This window comes from Anarrhichthys ocellatus, unplaced genomic scaffold (assembly GCF_004355925.1).
Source record: "Anarrhichthys ocellatus isolate YVR2014 unplaced genomic scaffold, GSC_Weel_1.0 scaffold1236, whole genome shotgun sequence".
Taxonomy (NCBI): domain Eukaryota; kingdom Metazoa; phylum Chordata; class Actinopteri; order Perciformes; family Anarhichadidae; genus Anarrhichthys; species Anarrhichthys ocellatus.
Window position 1 is genome coordinate 1 of NW_022281210.1, and position 12522 is coordinate 12522.

General features: G+C 40.9%; 1 protein-coding gene across 1 annotated transcript; it reads left to right on the forward strand.

Annotated features, from left to right (window-relative positions):
* Window positions 1-394: 394 nt before the first annotated feature.
* LOC116377427 (potassium voltage-gated channel subfamily A member 1-like) lies at window positions 395-9303 on the forward strand. Its single transcript, XM_031839068.1, has 2 exons — window positions 395-436; window positions 773-9303. Exon 2 carries the CDS (start codon window positions 948-950, stop codon window positions 2472-2474), a length of 1527 nt encoding a protein of 508 aa, XP_031694928.1. The 5' UTR covers window positions 395-436; window positions 773-947; the 3' UTR covers window positions 2475-9303.
* The last annotated feature ends 3219 nt before the right edge of the window (window positions 9304-12522 follow it).

Here is a 12522-nt window from a genome sequence, read left to right on the forward strand (position 1 = left end):
AGAGAGAGAGAGAGAGAGAGAGAGAGAGAGAGAGAGAGAGAGAGAGACGCGTTTCTGCTGATGCTGCAGTGTCCAGTCCTCCCAGAACAGACTGGGAGCGCATCGATCCGGCGTCTGATTCTCTCCTTATTTCCCGTCATGCTTCTAATAAATTGTCAGTCAGGATTTTTGCAGCTGAGCCGAGGTTCAGAACCGTCCTCCTCCTCCTCCTCCTCCTCCTCCTCCTCCTGCTGCTGCAGCGGGCTGACAACCAACACCAAGAGGATCCGGATGTGGACCAAGACAACATAGTCTATCCAGTTTTAAGAGATCCTGTAAAACGATATCAGCTTTAAACCCCAAGTTGGGGAAAAGGTGTGTGGAGGGGGGGTGGTGGGGGGGGGGGGGGGGGGGGGGGGGGACCTTCCTCTCCATCTGCTGCTCTCCAAAACTCAAGGTAGGTGTTTTAAATCCATCAGCTTCTCTGTTAATTTACATTTATTGATCTGTTGATTTGTATAAGTGTTTAAATGTGATGAGTGAGAAGAGAACTGCAGGTCCTGATGTGCGCAGAGAGAGAGAGAGAGAGAGAGAGAGAGAGAGAGAGAGAGAGAGAGAGAGAGAGAGAGAGAGAGACAGAGAGAGAAGGAGAGAGAGAGGAAGCGCAGCAGGACTGCAAACTTGAATACTGATGTATGCGGTAAAAAAAAGAGGTCCAGTGACTGCAGCACAGGGCTGCTGAAGTGTAGCACACGGTGGGTTTTATATCTGAGACGTTTGTCCGTCTTTGCAGGTGACGAAGCGTTCGATGAGGAGAAAGAAGACGACGGTGATGATGATGATGAAGGAGAGGGAGGCTCTGCACAGCTCTCGGCCTCAGTAGAGGCTTCTTGTCTTTCGACCTGCTGTCCTTCACCTTCACGCCACTTCCTCTTCTTCCCGCCCACCACCACCGCCCGCCAGCAAGGATGACTGTGGTGTCCACGGAGAACATGGACGAGACCTCCACCCTGCCGGGCCACCCGCAGGACCTGTACCCGCCCGACGACGACCACGACGACCACGACTGCTGCGAGCGGGTGGTCATCAACATCTCGGGCTTGCGCTTCGAGACGCAGCTGAAGACGCTGGCCCAGTTCCCGGAGACCCTCCTCGGGAACCCCAAGAAGAGGATGCGCTACTTTGACCCTCTGCGAAACGAGTATTTCTTCGACCGGAATCGGCCGAGTTTCGACGCCATCCTGTACTACTACCAGTCCGGCGGGAGGCTGAGGCGGCCGGTCAACGTGCCGCTGGATATGTTCTCGGAGGAGATAAAGTTTTACGAACTCGGCGCGGAGGCCATGGAGAAGTTTCGCGAGGACGAGGGATTTATCCGGGAGGAGGAGCGACCATTGCCGGAGAAGGAGTTCCAGCGGCAGATCTGGCTCCTCTTCGAGCATCCGGAGAGCTCGGGTCCCGCCCGGGGGATCGCCATCGTCTCGGTGATGGTTATCCTTATTTCAATAGTCATATTTTGTTTGGAGACGTTACCGGAGCTGAAGGAGGATCCCAACCAGCGGATGCGCGTCGTGGGGAACATCACGATTTACTACAAGCCGAACGTCCTCACAGACCCGTTCTTCGTGGTGGAGACGCTCTGCATCATCTGGTTTTCTTTTGAGTTGATAGTCCGGTTTTTCGCCTGTCCCAGCAAGGCGGCGTTCTTTAAAAACATGATGAACTCCATCGACATCGTGGCCATCATCCCGTACTTCATCACGCTCGGGACGGAGCTGGCCGACGACCAGGACAGCAAGGAGAGTAAGGGAGGAGCAGGAGGAGGAGGAGGAGGAGGAGGAGGAGGAGGAGGGGAACAGGCCACGTCTCTGGCTATTCTCAGGGTAATCCGCCTGGTGAGGGTGTTCAGGATCTTTAAGCTGTCCCGGCACTCCAAGGGGCTCCAGATTTTGGGTCAAACTCTAAAGGCCAGCATGCGGGAGCTGGGCCTGCTCATCTTCTTCCTCTTCATCGGCGTGATTTTGTTCTCCAGCGCCGTCTACTTCGCCGAGGCCGAGGAGAAGGATTCGTTCTTCACCAGCATCCCCGACGCCTTCTGGTGGGCCGTGGTGTCCATGACCACCGTGGGCTACGGGGACATGTACCCGGTGACCATCGGGGGGAAGATCGTGGGCTCGCTGTGCGCAATTGCCGGCGTGCTCACCATCGCGCTGCCGGTGCCCGTCATCGTGTCCAACTTCAACTACTTCTACCACCGCGAGACGGAGGGCGAGGAGCAGGCGCAGCTGCTCAACGTCAGCAACCAGAACTTGGCGTCGGACACCAACTCGAGCCGCCGCAGCTCGTCGGCGGTCAGCAAGTCGGAGTACATGGAGATAGACGAGGACATGAACAACAGCATCGATAACTTTAGGGAAGCGAACCTTAGGACTGCCAACTGCACGGCGCCCAGCCAGAACTGTGTGAACAAGGGGAAGCTGCTCACCGACGTGTGAGGCGGCGACAAACCGACAACCGACGTGCTCCGCGGTGGTGTAAATATTGTAGAAATATCTCGATGCTTTATCTCCATTGGTGCATTTTAATTCTTCTTTTGCATTTTGATTCAGACACATTTACAAAACAAAAGAAGGTAGAAAGGCTCAGTTAGTTCATGAAAACACAACGACAGACTTGTTTGGTAATCACAGAGATCAGCTGGTGTCGGGGGGGAATGTTTCTTTGATATATTAATCAGTCGTTTTGGGAGATTTGCAAGAGTCTAACGAAAGACATAAGTCAGGACGTCTCGACTTCTTCTGCTTTGATCATTCCAAACTTACCAGACAGGAAGTGACATCATGTAAGTTATTATCAAGTTGCACTATGGGAAATGTAGAAACAAGTGTCTCTGCTCCAAAACTTGAGACAAGAGTCACTGTTGCACCAATTTATTCCGTTATTTAAAAAAATATCTCTCGCACATTCTCAAACTGCAGTCCTGAAGTGATCTCGAGGTATTCTGTCTTTGACGTCTCTGAAAAGGAATTTGTAGCTTGTTTCACATCAAATGACATGAAAACAATCTTGTTTTTGGAGCTTTTCATGGATACAGACGGATGCACAAGAGCGTCATTTAACAGCAAAGATTTAGTAAATCAAAGGGAGTTCATTTCCCTCAAGGCAAATGTACTGGTGTAGCACCTTTCAACAACAGGAAATAATAATTAAAATAAGTTAAAAAAGATGAAACAAGAGAATAATAGCAGTGCAGGATATGAATACAAAGTCCCACATTTAGTTTAAGAAAAGGCAGAAAAGTTTGAGAGTTGAATATATAAATGAAACGAGGGAACAATTAACTCATCTGACACCAGAATTTATCCACAAATCTCCCGACACCGAGCTTTGTGCAGAAGACTCAACAACAAACAAACAACAATTAGCTGAGATCTGAAGAACTTCGTCACATTTCCGAGTGGATTACAGTGTTTTTTTTTATGCGGCACATCCAGGAACTTTTTATTTTTTTTGGGAAAACTCAACACCAGATGTTGACGGATGTTTTTTCCAGGCACCTTAAGAACCAAACAGGAAGTGTGCCGAGCCTCGTGGAGGATTATCTGCTGCTGCTGCTACAGGTCGGCTGGAGGTTCCCTGTGTGACGCCATGCAACACTCCTTTATATAAAGAAAGCATGTGGAGACTCTTCTCTCTTATATCGGCATGCACAAGACCTGACCTCATTTTTACTTTGACATGTTCTTCTCTTTGTCCCTCTCTCTTCTTTTAAAACCCTCATCTTCTCTTCCTGGAACTTTTTCTCTTCATTTGTTTTCACCAAAAGTGCACTGGCTATTTATTATTATTGTTTTTTAATTATTTTCAGAAGCATTTACATGTTGAATGTTAACGCATTAAGGGAACAGGAACACTTCTTTTTGGAAGATCATGGCATGTGAACAATACTAAAGCATTATGGCCTAATTAGCTATGGTATAGCTACGTATACTCAATGCATGACTACAGTATTCAATTGCTTGCAGTTGTGGAGGGACCTCGGGAGCTGGGGGATGATGATGATGATGATGATGATGATGATGATGATTCTCCTCATTGTTGTCAAGCTAACGACGGGATACGGTGCATGACGGAGCTATAACTGCCGGAGGGGACAAATCTGCTAAAAAAACAAAAACAAGAAACAAAAGGAAAGGGGCAACAAAAAACAAGCATCAGAAGAGACATGTCTGATGAGCTCTTTAAAGAATCACACTTCAGAAATAACATCCTCTCATGGAAAGCTTTGATCTGTGATGGTGGAGAGCGTGGGATCATTCTTTATGTCATTTGTGACCCAATTTCTGTTCTTTCATGCATTTGACTTTTAAAAACAGTTTGAAGAAGGGAAGCAGACATATTTAAACAAATTGCATAGATATATCTAAAATTAGTTTCTAGTGCCTTGAACCCCGTCTCATTATAGATTTGACTGAAGTGCCTCCCGATACGACAGGAAACAAAGAGCTCATACGTGCAGCTTAGCTTCTCCTGCCATGAAGAAGCACGACTCCCTGCACACCTGGAAGAGAAGAGGGTTCAACCCATTTGATAGTGAATTTATTCCTTAACCTGGAGGCAGAGTTCTGGGCCCACAGACGCTCACATTGGTCCTTGTTGATGACACACGGCTGCAGTACGGTGAACAAGATAGAGGTGTTGAAGTATGGATTGTTTGCATGGAAATTACAGAGAAACTATGGTATTTATTTTATACATCTGCAGGTATTAGCATCCATAAGCGGACATTCCAATACTTAGTTATATTCTCTCGTATATTAGTTCTTTTGTGGTCATAATGTAAATGAAACTACTCAAATGTTTGTTTTTAAATCCAAACGAAGGCTAACATAAATTAGTGGATTAACTATTGTAACTACAGAGGGTCAATTGAGTGGTCGGTTTGTCGGCTAAAGAAGCTAGCTGGTAGCTTAGCTAACTAGCAAACCACTAACCTTTCTCTCTGAGTTCAAATGAAAGTAAACAGAGAAATTATCACATTTGATTAGCTATATTAGCTCAATGCATAGGGTCGTACTTATGGGGCAACTAGACGGCTAACCGAGCTAGCTGTCTGGTTAGCTAGCTAGTGAACAACCTGTCCACTGACAGTGAAACCTGTTGATAACCTTTCACTTCAGATGACGTCTGATTCCGTAGAATAAGATCGAGCTCGTCTGTGGACTCTGATTCAGATTAACAAGGTTCTAAAAAGCAAGTTGCTTGTGTTTGGATTTGCATATAAAGATTTGGGATTTATGTTCGATTTAAGTTCATTTGGAAACCTCCAGGAGAATCGCACCTGTTTCCCAAAAGTGCAAAGTCAGCGTGATTTATTAGTCCGAATGGCCACAATTATGGGAATAAGAAAAACATTAGAATTCCCTCTAAAATGAAGCAAATCGGATGGAATATTGTTACTGATAACAAATATCAGTTGTATAATGTGCGGCCATACGTAACATGAAGTCATATTGTAAGGCTCATTATTTTGCCTGAATTTCAAGTGTGACAGGTTCCAAAAACCTCCACGTCTCCCCAAAAACACTGAGGTCCCGCCCTCTTTACTGGCAGCTATGTGGCTCTGAATGCAGCACCAAACATCTCAGAGGATACAAGCTGCCACCGTCAGAGAAGCCTGATCAGACACTGCCGTTCTCTGAACAAGCTGCAGCACACCTGCCCCCTCTCTATGAAAGTCTGCTTGTGTAACCCTGAGAACAACGAGCCGTACACGTCTTCCTTAATCGCTTCAGGCGTATCAGGGAGGAGTTGGGGAGGACGGAGAGCTCAGTTGTGGATGTTTTGCTGCAGAGAGATGAATCCCACGAGCATTAGTCACTCTGCAGGCCAGCAAAATGGCGCTGCTGCTGTTTTGATTTGAGGAGGCAGCACATGTCTGTGCGGTTACAGATCGATGAATGAATCTGTTCACATCATCCGGACGTAGAAGGAGAAGACGTGGACCTCAGGGTCACTCTGCTGGTGTTGATCCTCACTGGTGACTCCAGCACTAAATATGTGCAGTTTGGTGACACTTCAATACAATTATGGTTTTCAAAGTGTTGATCCTGCAGATTATGATAGAAGACAATATCAATATCAATGTTGTGATGCTATGCTGATCCAATACTTGTACGATGTACTAGAGAGTATCACCTGATCACATGATGATTCAACACGTCATGAAGATCTCTGAGTGAACCGGGATTCAGCCTCTGAAGCAGAAACACCTTTTCATTTTAAATTCTAGGATTTGTTTTGTGTGACAGAAATAATGAAGATTCACACTTCAGAGCTGTGAAATCTTCTTGATTGAAAACTTCTACACCGACTACGTTTACATGCACAAAAGTTTAAGTTGTTTTGCCCCGAATAAGACGATGTTCTGATGTTTACGAGCGAGTTCATGTTCCTGTTTACTGAACCGTCGCTCTCTCGCCAGATTTGCAGAACTATGTTCTTCAGGCTTTTTCTGTTACAAGCTTTTCCAGGGACGGCAGATGAAAAACAGCGTCTTGGCTAACTCCGCCGCATTACAGGAATGTTTATTGATATGCACTGTCCCTTTTAAATGAACCAATACAAGCAAAACAACGCTGCCGTGCACAAGAACCGACGTACACTGTAAAACCCTGATTGAGACGCATATTGTGAATGTGCTGCGTGTCCAAAGAAAGCTTCTTAAACTCTGAATCTAGAAACCCTGATTCAGAACATCCTGACAGTGTCTTGTGTTCATGTGACCATGATCCCACTGGATGTTGAGCAGCCTGTGGCGGCTTCTTGTCGATGACTTTAGAGTGAGTGAAGCGCTTTTACGCCAGATTTAAAAACAACTTTGTATCCGTGTGGACGACGGCTGAAAGACTCGCAATCAACGTTTTCTTGTGTTTTTAAGTCGCCTCGTGTTGTAAAGTAACGCTGAGCAGCTTCTTCACCTCGTTGCTCGTCCATATACGAGTCCTTTTTCTATTTTAGAGTTTTTGCCACAGCGCCAAATATCAAATGTGTATGAATAAGAAATAATTAGCTATTAGCTTCACATTGTTTATTATAGAGGTGTAGACGGGGTCCCGGATCACACTCAGCATATGGTCATGTTCTGAACTAAAGTGGGATCTCAGTGTGCATGTACACGCGTCACCGTGGAGCCAGTGTTTCACAACAATAACCCCAAATTATTGACAATTTATCCTTAAAGTGAGAACAGTTCTGGTGAGACACGTGTTGAGTGTTTCAGTGAGTCTCAGCTGGTTCTGTTATGTTGACGAGGAACGTTCAACTTGAAGCATCAACACAGTTAAAGTCTGTGTTGGAAATCAACAGAAATCAGCTTCTTGTTGAGCAGCTGAGCTTCTTCTGACTCACTGGAGCTTCTTACATCACAGTCTGCAGGTCCTCTTTGACTCTCAGCTCTGCAGGGTTTGGTGTTTGGATAAAGAGTCTGCAGACTCATCGGACACGTTTAAGCTCTTTCATGCAACTCGTACAGTTGTGGAGCTGAACGTCCTCCTGCTCTCACATCTTCTACCCGATCAGAGGAGAGGAAACACCTGGTCCTCTCTTCTAGTCTCACTGCTAACATCTGCTTCACTTCATGATCCAATCAGGACTTGTATTATTCAGAGCAGCAGGAACATGCAACAAACCTGCAGATGAATACAAATACAACTCGTCCCAACGTGCTTTAGTGGGAAGTTGAGGCTCTTTAATCAGAATATAAAGATGAGCTGTCATGAAGGATTATTTGTGCTTTCAATGTGACGAAATGCATGAGTGGTATGAACGAGATAATAACGCCATTGTTTGTGTGCAGCAGCTGTGTGTCATCACCCGCTCAGCTTGAGGCTGGTTGAAGATGAAGAATCCCTTTAAACGAATGTTTCAGTCAAAATCAGGAAACGCTACGAAGGTGCTCCGTGTTAAACGTGCAGTCGGAAAGAAGACGTCACACGCTTTTTATTTCTCAAGGATGAAATCACATCAAACAAAAAGAAGAACATCACAACATGAGGGTAGCTGGTAGTTGTCGTCGTTCATTCTCGTCGTGTTGGACACATTTCTGCACCAGAAGGGACCAAAATTAAGTTTTGTAGTTTTTCATATCATCAGAGCAGCTGAACCGACTGATGACACGCGATGAATAAAAGTCTTTTCTAGACCGGCTGGTCGTCACGTCTTTAATCTTTCTGTTTGATATTCAGTGAAGAGGACGACACGACTTCATATCACTTATTTTAAGCTTCAAACTGCCAAAAATGATGAAGAAGTTAATTTACAGTCGATCACATGACTGATGATCAGTGAGCTGCATATCAACCATTTCTGTTCTATTCTCTCATGCGACAGAATTCTGCGACAGAAGCAGAGTTTCTCAGCGTCCACAGGACGCTCTGAGAACCTGATGTTGGATATTTATATTTATTTAAATCAACGTTGATTGTAGAGCTTCAGAGATCTGTGGGTTTCATCGTTTCATCACTTTAGATATAAGATATTCAAACGTTAAAGTAAATGTTCACATCCTTATCTCAATCAAGTCTGTTGATTTGTTGAGCAAAAGGGAAGTTTATTTTGAAAAAGTATGAATGATTACGTCTGTAATTATGTAAAAGTATCCAAAAGTTGCTGCTTTAGGAAACTGAATGCTACGATGTATTAAATCCAAACGCTTATTTGTTTGTTTGGACTGTAAACTGCTTCAACTTTTATCATTTAATATTGACATTATATTTTTATTATTAAAAGCCTAACTGATCAATTTGGTAATTTAAAGTTTATTGGCAAAGAAGCAAATGCAAATTAATTTGTTGAACAAATTGAAGGTTTTTAAAAAGTGCTTTATATTTAAACTTTAAAATAATTGTAGCTTTAAGAGCAACACGTTCTCACTCTCAACTCGTCACATGATGCTCCTACGCTTCCCTCTACGGTCGGTTATGCACGAGTCAAGATGTCTCAGATTTTTACACAAATGGCGTCTTTTCAAAATAAAATCCAATGTAGGTTTACTCACAAAACACACTACCCGGTTTAAAAAAAAGATTCCGGTTTGAGAAGTGAGCCGGTTGTTAAGAAAATTCTGGACTAATCGGTCGTAAAATAAGTCCAATTAATTACAGTTTTACTCAGATTTTGGGACCTGAAAGTGAATAATTGAGCTTGAAAGTTAAAAGGTGAATAAATACAACAGAATAAAAGTTTACTTCACAGATAAGTTACGTTATGTTATGTTAAGTAACATTACGCTACATTTAAGTTATGTTAAATAACATTACGCTACGTTTAAGTTATGTAAAGTAACATTACGCTACGTTTGTTATGTTAAGTAACATTACGCTATGTTTAAGGTATGTTAAGTAACATTACACTACATTTAAGTTATGTTAAGTAACATTACGCTACGTTTAAGTTATGTAAAGTAACATTACGCTACGTTTAAGTTATGTTAAGTAACATTACACTACGCTTGTTATGTAAAGTAACATTACGCTACGTTTAAGTTATGTAAAGTAACATTACGCTACGTTTAAGTTATGTAAAGTAACATTACGCTACGTTTAAGTTATGTTAAGTAACATTACGCTACGCTTGTTATGTTAAGTAACATTACGCTATGTTTAAGGTATGTTAAGTAACATTACGCTAYGTTTAAGTTATGTAAAGTAACATTACACTACGTTTAAGTTATGTTAAGTAACATTACGCTACGTTTAAGTTATGTAAAGTAACATTACGCTACGTTTGTTATGTTAAGTAACATTACGCTATGTTTAAGGTATGTTAAGTAACATTACACTACGTTTAAGTTATGTTAAGTAACATTACGCTACGCTTGTTATGTTAAGTAACATTACGCTACGTTTAAGTTATGTTAAGTAACATTACGCTACGCTTGTTATGTTAAGTAACATTACGCTATGTTTAAGGTATGTTAAGTAACATTACGCTATGTTTAAGTTATGTAAAGTAACATTACACTACGTTTAAGTTATGTTAAGTAACATTACGCTACGTTTAAGTTATGTAAAGTAACATTACGCTACGTTTGTTATGTTAAGTAACATTACGCTATGTTTAAGGTATGTTAAGTAACATTACACTACGTTTAAGTTATGTTAAGTAACATTACGCTACGCTTGTTATGTTAAGTAACATTACGCTACGTTTAAGTTATGTTAAGTAACATTACGCTACGCTTGTTATGTTAAGTAACATTACGCTATGTTTAAGGTATGTTAAGTAACATTACGCTACGTTTAAGTTATGTAAAGTAACATTACACTACGTTTAAGTTATGTTAAGTAACATTACGCTACGTTTAAGTTATGTAAAGTAACATTACGCTACGTTTGTTATGTTAAGTAACATTACGCTATGTTTAAGGTATGTTAAGTAACATTACACTACGTTTAAGTTATGTTAAGTAACATTACGCTACGCTTGTTATGTTAAGTAACATTACGCTACGTTTAAGTTATGTTAAGTAACATTACGCTACGCTTGTTATGTTAAGTAACATTATGCTACATTTATGTTATGTTAAGTAACATTACGCTACGTTTAAGTTATGTAAAGTAATATTACGCTACCTTTATGTTATGTTAAGTAACGTTACGCTACGCTTGTTATATTAAGTAACATTATGCTACGTTTAAGTTATGTAAAGTAGCATTACGCTACCTTTATGTTATGTTAAGTAACATTACACTACGTTTAATTTATGTTAAGTAACATTACGCTACGTTTAAGTAATATTATGTTACGTTTAAGTTATGTTAAGTAACATTACGCTACGTTTAAGTTATGTTAAGTAACATTACGCTACGTTTAAGTAACATTATGTTACGTTTAAGTTATGTTAAGTAACATTACGCTACGTTTAAGTTATGTTATAAACTTCACAAGTTCAAGAACGAGCTTTGATTTCAAATTGTTGAGTTTTTCAGATCCCAAGATTTGACTGTAATTAAAACACGTTTTCATACACTAGTAAATGATATATTCTGATCACAGAAATAGATCTGTTGTCCTTTTAAACATTTAAAAATAAAGACATTTGCACATCACCACATCCCAGAGTTCCAGTTTAATGCGCTGAAGCTATTTTCTGCCGCTCAGAAATCCCAAAGGAGTCAGTTTACAAAGACGCTAAAAATAAAGCAGGTTGAGAAACTCTGCAATGTTTCACAACAGGAATGTCTGAGATTTAAAGCCATGACACAAGTGATGATGAAGATGCAGGTAAATGACTGAGACATGATGAAGTGCATGATATTAACATTCACAAACAAACACTATTGATACTAATAAGAACTGTAATTTTGTCTCTCTCTCACGGAGCTCATTCTGAAGCTGGAGGTGAATCAGGATCAATCCATTCATTTAGCAGTAAACATTGTGTTCCCTCTCATTCAAACTAACAGTCATGAACCAACGTCTGGTCCGTGACATCATCTAAAAAGAGAAATAATAACAATAATAACAATAAATGTACTCGTCGACCCTCCACTGAACCCTGCAGTCCGTCAGATCACGTCTCCTCTCCAGAGACTTCACGTGGGTTCTTGCTGCAGCAACGTCTGTCTTTAGTCGGTGAGTCTGTGACTCCTGTCCATGATCTCATCATATTACAACAGGTTCAATAAATTTTGAAAGATACGACTGTGCCGTTTGTTTTTATTGATGACGTATGACTCTAACTTCTTTCAAAGACTCAAATGTGTTGATTGAGAGGTTAAAGTGATGATGCTTATTATTGTTATCATACTCCGCGCCCCACACACACACACACACACACACACACACACACACACACTGTTTTATGATTAACATAGATATAGATTTATTTTTATTTATTCATCTAAATTATAATAGATTTATTTTATGTTCTTACTTTGTTCTTTTATGAACAATAAATACTAATATAATGAATATATTTTGGTCTTCGGCCTCGTGAAGGAAATTTATTCTTTGACAAAAAATACTATTATCTCTTAAATGTGTAACTTTATAGTCATATTTATATTATATAAAAGTGTTTTTTCTCATAAATTATGAGTTTTACCTCTGAACATTAAGCCCCTCCCTAATCTTAATGAATTATTAATCAACAAATGAATTTATTATTATTTAATAATTAAATACTTATTTCATTTTAACATACACTGTGCTGTTGTAGTTACAGATAGAGTATATATATATATATATATATATATATATATATATATATAGAGAGAGAAAGTAGACATGCAACTAATATGAAAGTTTGTTTCTATTTTCTGGTGTATTGATGGCTGGAGGTCGGCACAAGATCAACACAAGTAAAGTCAACCGTAGAACGTTTAGAAGTGAACTCTGAAATAGAACGACTCACAACATCTACAGCACCACTCCATCGTTACAGAGGTTCTGTTACTGTCTGTGTGACTTCTTCATGGGGATGGACACCTGAAGATTTACAGACGTAATTAAATATAATATATGATGATATAAACAAGA